The following is a 14,511-nucleotide window of genomic DNA, read 5'->3' as shown; positions in this document are numbered from 1 at the left end:
TACACTTGCCTCCTTTGGTTTATTGAAAGTTTGCTGTAGGATGGTACAAACATTCAACGCCACCCCTTCAAAAAAACAAAAACACAATGCTCGCATGTGCAGAAGTGGGGGAGGATATCCAAAGAGGAACTCCTCAAGTTATGTCATTCTGTAAAGATTCTCAGGCAGACAAGGAGCAGGGTCACTGTGTTTTTATATAACCCAACCTTGGAGTCTCCCTCCACTGACTTTCTGTGCTTTGGAATGCCATTCTGCGGAGAGCTAGCTTGCTTTCACTTGATCTGCCCAAGCCATTCACTTGACTGATTCTGAGAAGGGTTCAGAGGGAGATTAAGTCCATGGGTAGCAATGAGTGCAGTAGTATGCCAAGAATCTTAAGTGCTGCTCTCAATGTGCTGGGATTAGACACCATGCAACATGGACAAAGACTATAATTGTGTACAATAGCCAGTATCTAATGAATGCATTCCATGTTTTTTTTCTTCTCACACATAACAGCGTAGTTCTACCAAATTGACCCAATTCATTAGCAGCTGCCTTTAAACATGAGTTAGCTTCATTGGTCTATAGAAGCTCTTAAACTGCAGGGGTCTGCTAAACAGTTGTAAACAGCCCTCAGGAGCAGACAAGGCTCAAGTCTCCCTTTTGGCTTTGGGTCAATTCACTCATTCGTCTATTTGTACTCTGATTTTGTGCCCACGTGCTGCTAGTCTATACTCATGCACTTGACCACTGCATATCAGTTTACTTTCTCCTGTTGTAAAGTATTTTCATGAGAGATGTAGAAAAATCTTAAGTATATTTTGGTTTAACTTTTCTCATCCATATTTGGGTTTGTTGCCCCTTGATCAAATTGAAGTTACAGTTTGATCAACTGTAACTGAAGTTGTTCAGTCAACTACTTTACCTGCTACTTTAGTAGCAGGTAAAGTAGGTAAAGTAGCAGGTAAAGTAGTTTACCTGCTACTTGTACATATCTATTTATTGGAGGAGAAAAAACATCTCTTTACAATAGACTTTGATTATAGAAATTTTCTTTAAATTACTTTGTCAAAGCTGGCAGGAAATGTCACCCATTCCTTTCAGGTTTCAGATCAGCAGGCATTAGCAAAGACTATCATGAGGACAAAACAAGGAGAAAACTAAAGATGGGGAGAAAATGGGATTGCTATGTGCTTATCTACTACTACAGCACTAGACCTAACTTCACACTGGAGCTGTATTCTTTATCATTTTATGGCCTTCAATATCCATGAAAACTGCATAATATAAACTTAATGATTAAAGAATACAACAACAAATCGCACAGAGGTGTTTTTATTTCTTCCCAGGTTTGATGTTTGTACCACCAGTGGGGTTTGAACTGACGCATACAGAGTACAGCTCAGGGGCAACGACACTGAAGGGTTTCTTTTCAGACCCAGGTAGAGGGAGCGGCTCAGGAATGCAGCAGTGGCTCAGAAAGCAGACATCCTGATGGGCGGCAGATGTTGGAAAATATTTCAGAGCAACATGTTCACTTTAGCTGGAAAAATTTTCCAAATTCGCCAAACACTCCCAAGAACTCTCTTGTGTAAACCAAAAGCAATTTATTGCTCTGCGACAGTTAAGAACTTGTCTAGCTGACACTGTATGGCATCTTTGTTATCTTTCCTGCAAGGCTGCTGGCAGTAAATCTTGATCAAGTGTGTTTAATAAGAGACTGAGCAGGGCATAGCCTTTGATTGAGCTGAATGCCTCACAGGATGTACCAGCTGAGGTTTTACAGATTGCTTACATGAAAGGCTTCTGAGGTTTACCTAATCACAAAGATGTGTGGCTGCCCCCCTCGCAGCCAGGGTTTACAGTCAAAACACTTTCAGGGTGCCCTGTTTTTGCTCTGTCGCTTCCTGCAGGAGAAACTTTCCGTCTTGTCTCAGAGACTTTGCCAACTGTCGTTCTATCTGGTTATCAGCAATTCTGATAACGGACTGCGGGGCACTCAGTTATGTAATGGTATATATAGGTTATGTGAGTGATGCCGTCTATCAACTATAAAATTCCTTTATGGCAGGCCTTCCTTCTGCATGTTCAGGGAGCCAAACAACTGGGTTTATTGCAAGGACAAACTTCAAACAGAGCACAAATGTGAAAACTAACAGTCCTGGAAACACATAGGTGCTCCTGCAATTAAATAATTCCCCAGCTACCTTGTTCCTTAAACCCAATATGTGTTTATATGACAAACACATTTGCATTCAAGTTTCATCGAGAGCTACGTAATCTTGTGTGCAACCAGCAGCTAAGAGAACCGAGAGAGACCATTACAACATGCTGGATACTGCTAAAGGCTGATGTCAACAATTTTACAGTCCCCTAGACTATAACCTTCAGTTAATATTTACTGTTATACAGGCAGGAGGGAACGAGGGTTGGAAGGTAGTCACAAAACACAGAGGCAGCTTCTTGTTACATAAAGTACCATCTGCTGGTCAAAAGTTGAAACAGCATTCTGTTTTTAAACTGTGGATTGTAAAACATCTTGCATCAAGTAATCAGCTTCTGTGTCTTTAAAAGTTAACTTTCACTTTTTAAACTAAATTAATAAATGGAGTAAAGTTTTCACAGGATTTGTGAGAAAGTTGTTGCAATGAGCCTGGACACATGGAGACATATGGATAGTGATGCAAGTCTTCTGTCACACCCATAGGATCTACAGCTGTAATTACATAAAAAAATATAACTGATGAGCAGCCTGGAAAGGGCAAATCTGTCCTCTCCTCCCAGGCTTTGGCCTGTTTGTGACTATAGCTAGATGACTACTTATTACTGCAGAAATTATTAGCTCAGATTCACTTATTGGGCGTCTTAAGAGGTGGACACCATCATCCAAGCTTTTGTTACTCTTTTTGTTGGCAGGCACAGGCACACCAGATAAGTCCAACAATAAAAGATTTACTCTCTTAAAACTGTAAAGGAGAACTCTTTAGTGATTTGTTTTAATTGTAAACATTATTCATATACACTCCAGAAGCCCACTTTAAAACCTTTACAGGTACATAACTGCTGACCAATACCTTAATTACAATTCTTGTCTGAAATAGGTAAGAGTCATTGCTGGGAAATTTATTCTCATCATCGTTGATAGAGCTGACAAAGTCAAGTTTTCAAATTAAACAATAATTTAGTGCAATAATTAGTGCAGAAATTATCGGTGATGTACCTCAAGGTTCAGTTTTAGGACATTTTCTACTGATGTACAGTATATGCGGTTCCAGTTTTTTTATGAAATGCCTTCCTCCATCAGCTGCTTGACAATATGCAAACAGTGGTTACCTTGACAACTATATTCTGACAGATGAGAAACCCAAATTATTGTTCCAGATCATAAAATCATCTCGATTAAGTAGCATATTGGGGCCTTAGCATCCTGTGTCTTGTTGAATCAAAGGAATCTTTAGCTCCTAAGCATCACTCTTAACATTTTGTAAGAAACTCAATGTTTTAGATGAAGATGATAGCAAATCATAGATTTTTACTAATCAATGTAAAGGTGGAGACTCCTTCACATTCTTTCATTTCATCATACCTTGATTATTGCAACAGTAATTTTATTTTTTTTTTAAAAAAACAAAGGGCTCCTTTACATGTGTAAAGTCACTGACACATATAAGGGGAGAAAATAATAAAAATAATCAGAATAATGAGAAGGATATTCTTTGATACAGTGTCATACTTTAAAATATTTGAAATACTGACAATATTTTTGATGCAGTAGTTTCACTGCTTTCATATGAAATGAAAGCTAAATTGAGTATTTAAATTTAAAAAGATGTTAAGACTTAACATATTTTGCTTATTTGCTTATCAACTGTGGCTGAGCATTAATCATCTTATCTCCCTTGTCAATAGAGATAAAACAACATCTTAAGAGTATAAAGCTAAACTGATTTTGCTCCATGACTGTGAATCTGACATTTTATTATTCTTTTGCTTTTGTTAAAACATGTCAAATACTTACCTAAGTCTCCAGATTCTCAACATAAACTCCACCAATTAAAAAAATATTACATTCTGCGTGAAAAACACTATCAGAGTTTTGTGTAATTGGTGAATTATAGCTCTGCAGTGAGAGACTGGCAGCCTTTCTACTTTATTTTGGTCTCTTTAAATGCTAAGGAGCTCCATTTTGACTCTCCTTTTGAAGTCTTGAAGGTATTGAATTCATGACCATGAATGAACATTTAGATGTGGGTGTAGATTAGTAAAATCCCTGCACTGCCAGAGTCAATCATGCATAACTCACACTGTCAATCTCAGGCTCAGCCTTGCTTAGCCAACTTCAAAATATTTTTATTTTGTTGTTTTTTTATCGCCCCGCAAGGGGTCTTTTTGTGGGGTCTAGTGTCCCTTTTTCCAAAGTAGGCTGACAGGAAAGGGGGAAGTAGAGGGGGGAAGACATGCGGTAAACGTCGTCGGGTCCGGGAGTCAAACCCGCGACAGCCGAGTCGAGGCCACATTGCCTCTGAATGTGGGTCGCGCTAACCCCTCCGCCACCACGGCACGCCCCCCCAACTTCAAAATGTTTGAATTTACATGGTGAGAGAAGAACTTAGGATTTTGGACAATCACTGTTTTTTTTTTTCATTTTCTCCAAGGGCAAGACCATACAAACAAAAACCAGGAGGATGACCGACTATTTTAGTCTGGTGATGCTACAAGTCAATCAACATGCAGAAGGTCTGTGTTTCTGAAACTGCTTATTATGTAGTTCTCTTTAGGCACATGTTACTTAGGTGAAGATGTCAGTCTTCAAGAAGAACAGTGACCTAGCTTTAGAGTCTAAAACAACGCTATTTGTTTTCTGCACTTACTCTACTTATACTGTATGCAAGGTTGAAGAGCCACAAGGCCACCCAGAGAGTCAATGAAACATAGCACAGGTTTTACAGCTTTTTGTGAAAAACTGCTTGGATTTGAGTGATGATTCAATGTTAAGCTATCCCTGTGCACAAGATGCTTCCTCCAAATTTGACATTCTCCAGATGGTTAGGCATAGTAGCTCACAGACAGATAAATCAATGAGTGGAAGGCTGTAAAACTCATTGGATCAAGTTCAGTCAAAATGTCTTTCTTACTGAAAGAATCAGGATGAAAAAGCGATCTGAAGGGGAAGTGAACATTTTTAGCCAACAAAGAGTTGTCAACAGCGATAAGAAAAAAAGAAATAGGTTGCATTTTGTGTATTTTTGCTTAGACTGTATGATTGACACTGGGCAATGATAATGATCTGTTTGGGCTGAAGCATAGCAGTGGCATTTATTTTATTGAGAGAAAAATCTAATTCATTCAAGCATACAAGACTAAAACGCTTTCAGATAGAATGCCCATCTATGTTTGATTCTGTTCAGAATCACACCGGGATTGGGATAAAGTCTGGACAGGTCACCAGCAGAGTAAAGTAGTGAAACATAGAGCACAAAGGGACAAAACCCCCAAATGTACGAACAAACTATGCAAGCTTCACTCAGAAAGAGTCGATACTTAACTCCAGGATCTTTTTTCTTTTAGGCAACAGTAGTAATCACTGTTCAGTCCTAACGTGCAATGCCAGTCTTATGAAAAGTGTTGAAAATGTACGTAACATTTTATCTACTTCAGCAATTCATCTGAAAAAAGTGAAACTCAGACGTAATATTTCACAGACTGATATATTTCAAGCATTTATTTCTGTTACATTTTAAGATCACAGAATGTACAATAATGGGGATAACTTGACTGATAGCTGTAAATCAGTTGGCAACAGGAAGACAAGCATTAAAAAGTCATTAGCAAAGAAGCTGGAGGTACACAAAGTGCTGGATTCATGCATATAAATAAAAAGTTAACAGGAAGGTAAAATTGCAGTAGGAAAAAGGTGCACAAGCAATGAAGACTAAGGAAAATCCTAGTCTTCATAAAGCAAAAGGTTTTGAGAGACTTCCAATCATTGTTTCAAGAGCCACCACACACAGACATATGCAGAACAAGGCCTACAACTGTCACATTTCTTTTATTAAGCCATTCCTGGACCAGGATGTTGGTTCCCAGCACGACATGACAACTGTCCATACTGACAAAAGTACAAATACCTGCTGTAATGACCTAGGTATCTGACACATTTACTACATGTCCCTTAAACATCTTTCTGATGTACTTAATCTTTCTATAGTTGGCCATATGCTTTAGTTTAAACATTGCTTCACTTAATATCCTGGGGTTGTTTGTGATAGAATTATGTTGCAGTTTACATTGAAACATTTGTTTTTAAAGCTAACACATGAATATTTCTTGTTTCTTCTGTTGCAAGGTAAATCCATCCATCCATCCATCCATTTTCTAACACCCTTGTTCCTAATGGGGTCGGGAGGGGTTGCAAGGTAAATTTCTGGTACATTACTTCTGTTTCTTTTGCACTCACCACTTTAGTTACTGCAGCCAGAGCAGGTGTATGGGAGGGACCGGCCCAGCCTTTCTTGTTTAAATTGATAAATAAAAAATAAAGAGATCGTGCAAACGCCTCTTTGAACAGTAGCGCGTTCAGCCGGGATTTAAAGACAGACAGCGTGTCAGAGAGTCATTTGAGTGGGGAATGTGGACTTTTATTCTAAATAGTAGAATGCTTTATGTCCATAAGGCGCATTCACAAAGCGGGTGGAAGGAAGACTGCAGCTGGACCGCACGTCTTTTTTTTTTTTTTTTGCTCAGATCTCCAGGATGATCAGTCTGAGCAATCTAAACCCTCATAAACCATCATCAACATTTCCCAGCAGATCAGTATGATCTCTGATCAATCGCTCCCTCTGGCGACATCCCATTGGCGATGTGCTCCATCAGAGCCAAAGCGCTCCACAATTACACGGCTCACCTTTGCGCAGCTACTTATATACGTGTGATTGCATAAACACCTTGATCACCTTAAAAATAATCAAACCTGTTGATTGTTTTTAATCAGCAGGTTTGAGTTAATCTGCTGATCTAACTCTGTTTTCTTCTTTTAGTGAGAATGAAATGACCCCACAGATGCATTTCAGGCGCTTCGGCGCACGGACCAATGCGTTACATCTTTATGAGACAAAAACTGAGAAAAAGTACTATTTACATTCGAGCGAGGTTTTCACATACTTTTATTTTCTTTATTTTGTGTGCGTGTTAGCTTATTGTCTGAGGATAAATGCGGTTCAGTTTCATCGTTGACGTTTAAACATTAAAATATTAAAATCATGAAAAACATCGGGTTTGATGCTTCTTGGTCTAGATAACACCGAGTGTAGTCAGATTTCAGTGTTTTTAGGTGAGTTTTGACGCTTTGTAGTTTGATATTGTCCACAGAAAAAGTTTGCATGGCTGCCGCACATTTTCACGCCAGTGAAAAAGTGTGCGTATATTTACGCAAACTTTGACGCAAAGTTCATTTTTATACATGCCGACTTGTGTGTAAAATATGGCGTCGCACATTTTTTGTGCGCACGCACGCTTTATGCATGAGGCCCCAGAAGAGGACCAGTTCAATAGGCCAATACTTCTAATAGAAGTTGATAGGTCCGGGTTAGAGTAACCTTTTGACGTTTTAACATGTTTAGTTGAGTAGATGAGTGTAAATTAGGTCCGTAACCTTATTCCTGTTTCTTTGTGACATATTTTCTAATGGTACAGACTAAATTTAATGAAGTTTGTTGCCAACTCTGTATAACACCAGTAAGAATTTGGCTACTGTGACGCTATGATGTCAGAAACCAAGATGGCAAAGAATAAAATTTACCAGGAGGAACATTGCACGGTCTGCTGATGCTGATTTCATATCACCTTTCTTGCCACTCTGACTATGCTACCTCACAGTTTCACCGTGTTTGATTGACAAGTAATGTCAGCAATAAAACAAGAAATGTTCAATAATGCAGACAAGGGGAAGGCTTGTATTAAGGCAACCTTAAGGCACCTCTGATGCCTTCATACCACACCACATGAACCTGGTAATTCATGCAAGATGAGCTCAAGTATACTGAGTGAGTATACGGTACAGTATAAGGTCATACTATTCAGTAAGTCCATATTTATCAATTAAAGACAAATGTTCTTATTGTTCTAAAGCATTCTCTAGTAACCACTGGGCAAAATGTGTCTTTTCTAAAATAAGACTAAGACTCTGCATAATGAGATAATGCCAACCAGCACATTATAACATTTCTTGGAGTGACAGTAAACAATATAAGTGCTCATTATTATTTACATCAGGCTGAATGTTTTTTAAAACCTTAAAACGCTGCATGGACATTTTCCGTTTAGTTATAAACCTTGCTCCCAAACATTTACTGTGACTCTTAGTTTAGACTCATATTTGTGAAAATTAGGGATAAACCATTTTTGGGAAACTTTTTTTTATTTTTTTATTTCACCCTTACTTAACTAATCTATTGTTTAGGCCACCAAAGTAAATTCATACCCTCGTAGCTGCCTTTATAGCAACCCGTTTTGCACACTGCAAAAATTGTGCCCTAACCACCAAATTAAGGCAAATTAAGTGAAAACCAATTTCAGAAAGTTCAAAGCATAATTAAGTTAAACTGAGACATTATTTCCAACACTTACATAATCAAAAACTATAAACAGCTCTGGATTACTTTTAACAGCAAACAGAAACAAAAAAATGCTTTTGTGTGGTCTCATTGAGTCATTTTATGGACACAGAAAGTTAAAAGATCTGATAAAATAAAGCGTGTAGTAATTCAACAAAGTTGTAAAAAAAATGGAGAAACAGATGTACAGGCATCACAGATTAGAACATTATGCTTTCATCAGGCTGCTGATGTATGATATCAGTTTTTAAATAGATAAGTCACTTTTTACAGAAGAGTTTTGAAACTTGATGGACAACAGATTTTAACTATAATCTAATAAAGATGTATGTGAAGAAACTTTCTCATAAATAGTTGATGCTGTGAGAACTGCCAAGGTGTGGTATAGGGTGGTCTAAAATTGTTATAGCTCAGCTATTTAAAAAAAGAAAAAAAAAAAAAGAAACAATCAAAATTGCATGAAAACAGTCTTGCATATAATACTCTTATTTTCACAGCCAACTCACAGTTTTGCAGTGGCTGGTGTCGACAGGCAGTTCTTTCAGCAGACCAAGGTTGTCTTCAAGCTGTTGCTAAACCGGCTAAATCCTTACATTTTAATAACTTCTTTCAAGCAAAAATGACAATTTCGATTTACACTGTGGGAGGCTTATTAAACAAAGCTACAGGAAGGTGGACTTTGTTACCTTCTGCAATTTTAATTTAAAAATAAAAAGAAGAGTAAAACCACCAAACCTTAGCATATTTTGGGGATAATTTTATATGACAGTAAATTACAATGTAATATAATTGTGGAGTGGAAGGAAAATAATAACACTGTTATCATTAATAATAATAATAATAATAATAATAATAATAATAAAAAAACTTGGCTTCATTTATTGATCCTCGCTTAACCTCCTTTATAGCTGCCAGTCCTATTCACCTACTTCACTCATCAAAATGCGGACTGGGGTTTTCTTACATCATAGAGAAATCAAGCACTTTCCAAACATTGAAAACACCTTATTGACATTCAATCACTTTCAAGAACTGCAAGCACTAGTACAAACCTTTCTTTTCCCCAGTCTAGAGCCCTTTAGTCACTGTATTAGCTTGATCCATTTGACCTGTTCCTGGTGGATAAATGCATCCCTACAACATGATGATGCCACTGCCATGTTTCACTGTGGAGATGGTGGCCTGGACATGCTTCATGTTTCAACACATCTGTATCAAATAGATAGTTTGGCAGACTTCTGCAAAACTAGGTGACATTTTAAGGAGGTAATTTAGTTGTGTTGTTAACATAAAATCTGCAGGGCACCCGCCCTTCGGGGATGGAACCGGACACTTTTAGTTTAGGTTGATGTTTTGTGGTAATTGTTTGTCATATGGTGTTTTCCAACCTAAGCTGTGGATCTGAGTCAGTTCACAGATGTGAGCTCAACGCGACTGCAAAAGGGTGGAAAATGCATCACCTCAGGCCAGGCATCAAAGAGAACCCCATCCATCGCGGATGTCGTCAAAAAGAGGTTAGCAGGGGTTTTAAAAACACGTCCATAAAAACTGCCCCTGTGACGGCCTGCAGTGACAGGCATTACTGGCAGCTTGTTGTCATAATAAGCTAACATTAGCTAAGAAAAGGTTACATAGAGGCTCCACATGCGCAAGTACACACACACTGGAAGACACCCAGAGGTGTCAGAAAAGTGAGCATGTCAACATTAACTTTTATTAGTAAATGGAAAAGGGAGCCTAATAATGTTAGCGAAGCGGACACCGAGGGGATGCTAGGAACTTCAAAGAGCACAGAGGGTTATTTTTGGCGTCTTGTCTTAGTTTTCGCTTAAAAAGAATCAGGAGGGACATGTTACCTAATGAATGCTAAGCAGAATGGAATCTCTTTAATCTTTAAAAAGGCATTTTTCTTTCTTTGAGGTTTATTAGCCCCTTCTTTCATGACAACATAACATTTCTAAGAAAATTTATGGCTTTGTATATTTCGTTGCTTATAACTTGAACATGAACACATTTGGACTTCAAAACAATTACTTCAAAGAACAATTTTATTTGAGAAAACATTTTAAAACACATGATTCTGGATCTAATAATGTACTTGTTCTTTCTTTTTAACACAGTCTGTATGAATAAACCGAGTAAAGGCATATTTTGGTTACTCCCTGCCAAATCTGCTTCGTCACCCAGTTTAACAGCATCCTCTCTACCATCATTCCATCTGACAGCTGTCTGAAGAAGCAGCTGAGTCATTTCCAACCTGAATGTGATGAGTCAGAACACACTCTGTTTCATCAACTTTATTCTTCTTGGTCACTGTGACTTCAGCACTTTCTCTACAAGTTGAGGCATCACCAGGAAGGTAGTTGCTTAAACACTGATCCCTGCTGCTAGTTTCCTCCTCTTCATCACTGCTGTCTACAATCTCTCCTTCCTCTTGTTCTTCCTCTCCTGTGCCCCTCTTGGCCTTTTTCTGCAGCGGTGGTTCCGTTTCAGGAGTTAAGTCTTGGGTTCTTGTGTGAATGTTTGCTTCCTGCGTAGCGCAAGACCCTTGAATTGGTTGTAGATCTTGGGCCCCCTTTTCCTCTGTCTGCTCTTCTGAAACACACCTTGTTGCAGAACTTGTTCGGGCTGATGCAGGTTCAGCTGAAACGATATGAGCCAACTTTTCAATAACAATAGTTTTTATGTTAACTGGATACAGAACAGATTCTTGCCTGGTCATGTGTACAGATGATCAATGATCTCCATAAGGAACATAAACTTGGAGCACAACTGAAGTTTAATCAAAGGAGCAGTCTTATGCAAAATCAACTTTTTTGAACTTTACATCATGTTGGAAAACTATTCCCTCATCAAAAACATACCTGGAGTGTTGCCTTGATTCTTTCATTCATGTTTGAGAAATCCTTTCCTCTCCCATAGCAACTATGCAGATGTCCAAAACGCCTGGTTGGACCTAGCACCACCTTCAAGGTGCAGCTGCTCCCTTGAGCTACAGTGTCTAAGCTACTGAGCTTCTGGCTCACAGAGAACCCCATTCCACTCCTTCAGACTAGCCAGCAGCAATTAGCAAACACCTTGTGGAACTGAGAATCTGCTGAGCTCATTATACAAGCTACTTCTCAGTGCATTGCTGGTAAAATGTTGTTAAAGGATTAATAGAGAAGCCATGTTGTGATGACTTCCTGGAGGCGGAGTTTCAGAAAGAGCCAGAGTTTTTAAAGCAACAGACGCCCAATTTCAAGGCGTTGAATCAGGAAGTAAAATGTATTTTAAGTCATATTTGGCATATACTGTATGGCATTTTTATAACAACTAAAAGTAACAGTTACTTGACTATGCTGTAAAATGACACTATGTACCTGTAAAACATGTAATACTACCCCTTTAACAGAATGCGTTAATAAAAAAAAAAAGTAGAATGAATAGTTTTAAAATAATGACAAAATTAGAGGTATGCTGATTGCAGTCTTCTGGCTGATCACTGATCTTTGAAAAGCCTGACTAGCCAATTCCAATTTCAGCCAATTTTGTTTTTTTGTTTAAAAAGTTGCTAAATAGACCAACAAAGTCTCAAAGTTAGCAACAGTGACTACTGTTGACCTCGCATGTGAAGAAATGGGTCGGAGGGCGGGTTTGTCAGTCAGGCCTCACCCACAGCAGAACAAAACGGGACAGTGGCTGAGTATCAGACCTTTGTTAAGTAGGTATAAGATCAGTTGATAATTACTTATTATTTAATTTTCCTTTGGGATCAATAAAATATTTTTTAATTAAATTTAAGTATCGGCCAATTGTTGATCCAATTTATCGGTACACAATGTCATTGCGTTCGGGTCACAATGAAATCTTACTTGAGCTTAATTGCCAGTACAAAAGGGCATAAACAGTGGATAAGATCTAGTTCGTCTGAATCAGCAAACTTTCTTATAAAGAATCTAAAATGTACTTTCTGTAGCAAAATTAGCTGTTCTAAGTGTTAGCTAACTCACTAGCATAATTTGGTTTGGCAAAGTTTATTGCACTTTGTTGAAGAAATTAGATTAATAATTTATCACTTTCTGTTATGTGGATAACCAACAAAATGCTTGGACTTAATGAAGTATCGCTACTCTCACTTGAGTAAAGTTTCTGTATTCTCTACCCACTGAATGAAAAAAAAAAACATGTTTAACCCCCAAAAAAACATGTTTGGTGAATTTTTAACCAAAGATTCACCAGACACACACCTTTGTTAGTTTCATAAGTTTTTTGATGAAAGAAACTGATTTGGAAAAAATTCATTTTGCCTGATTCTGTAATTTCTTTGGTACATGTATGAATTACAAGGATGCTCCGATCAGGATTTTTGCTGCCGATTCCGATCATCCATGAGGCCAATCTCTGCCGATCACCAATCACTGCTGATCGCCTGCAATGGCTGTTAATTTTTCTCTTTATTTATAAATGGTACTATGTTATCTGGCAAAATGGAAAGATTATCTGGCAATAAATTCACCTAATTTAGACATACTAGGCATATATTAATGCAGATCTAAAATCTTTTTTTTTTGAAGTTACATGCTACAGCTTTAAGCAGATGTTCGGTGTGAGAGTTCACTGTCTGTGGGGGTTGAGTGGCGCTCTGTCTGTGAAATATTACTTGCGCATTGCGGCAATCCAAAAGCGAGAGTAGATCCCAGGGTCTTACATCGCCAGCTCGAAGACTTTAATTATTTTTCAGATTATTCGTTTAGCTTTCTGACCGTGATGCTAATCCGGGTGAGTGTTGGTAGTTGTGCGCTGCTTTATCTGCTATCTGGCTGCTAAAGATGTCCTTTCTTCCTGCATTAAGCCTCGATATAGCCAAACTCCGTCAAGCGCTTGTTTTTTAAATATCATATTAAATTAGTTGTGTCGATGCATTTTGACGTGTTTCAACCTTGAGGTAATTTTCCACCGCAAACGTCTCCATTCACTCTCAGAGCGTTACAGTTTCACACGACAGGATTTGTCGCTGCGCGCTTGCGCAGTGCGAAGGAAAGAGGAGATGGCTGCACACGCAGCCTGCGAAGTGAGATACATGTGATCGGTTTTGGTGATCGGCAACAAGAGACAGTGATCGCCGATCACTGTCTCTTGTTGCCGATCACCAATCATACACTTTTTCAAGGAAATCGGCCGATTATGATTGGTGACCGATCGATCGGCACACTACTGTCATTTTGATCCTTAAAATACCAACATTTCAACCTAGTTTATTCACAGGCATCTTTTACGTGCTGAGTACAGATACAGGTTGAATTCTGTTTATACACTGCCAGTCTTTCAGCAAGAATCTATCCTCTGCCACAGTATCTGACTGTGTGTTATCACTTCCTGCCCTGCTTCCCTGAGCTTGGCATGGGTAATTATCAGGATGTTTCTATGGCAAAGTTTATAGGAAAACAACATGGTACCAAGGGCTTATCACTGAAAACACACTCTCGGACTAAAATTACCTCATTTGTCATTTGGACAGTTTGTTCTGACAGCATAATGAAACGAGGCTTGAGTTCTACTTTAGAACCATAAAATTGAACTGCTCTACACACAATTTGCTTCCCGTGTGCAGACCTGAGAAGAAATCCATCAATGAGCGTCCATTTTCATGGAATGTAGCAGTATTTTCACGCGACTGACACCTGTAGACTTTAAAACACTTCAGGGGCAGAGGAAACCGAGCAGAAAATGAGGGGAAACAAAGACCGATATCCTGTTTTCTCCTTCTTAGAGCTCATGAAGTCACAGTCGAATAAGCAAGCTGTGTTTGATCTTCTCTTTGGCTACTGTTTCTGTCGAGGCTAAGCTGGTGTGCTTGATCCTGAGCAGAGCACACTCATTTCCGCTGGGTTAACGCGTTACCATAGAGAAAAATAAGGGAACAGATTGTTTCAGA

General features: G+C 38.6%; 1 protein-coding gene across 1 annotated transcript in view; it reads right to left on the bottom strand.

The window, feature by feature from the left end:
• Window positions 1–10,624: 10,624 nt before the first annotated feature.
• znhit6 (zinc finger HIT-type containing 6) overlaps window positions 10,625–14,511 on the bottom strand; it is a 29,707-nt gene continuing 25,820 nt past the window's right edge. Inside the window, exon 10 of the mRNA XM_032572979.1 lies at window positions 10,625–11,237. Coding sequence (XP_032428870.1) covers window positions 10,804–11,237 — 434 coding nt within the window. The 3' untranslated portion in view covers window positions 10,625–10,803. The remainder of the gene's footprint in view (window positions 11,238–14,511) is intronic.

This window comes from Xiphophorus hellerii, chromosome 9 (genome assembly GCF_003331165.1).
Source record: "Xiphophorus hellerii strain 12219 chromosome 9, Xiphophorus_hellerii-4.1, whole genome shotgun sequence".
NCBI lineage: Eukaryota > Metazoa > Chordata > Actinopteri > Cyprinodontiformes > Poeciliidae > Xiphophorus > Xiphophorus hellerii.
Note: the sequence above shows the minus strand (reverse complement) of the source record. Positions and strands in the feature narration are given on the sequence as shown.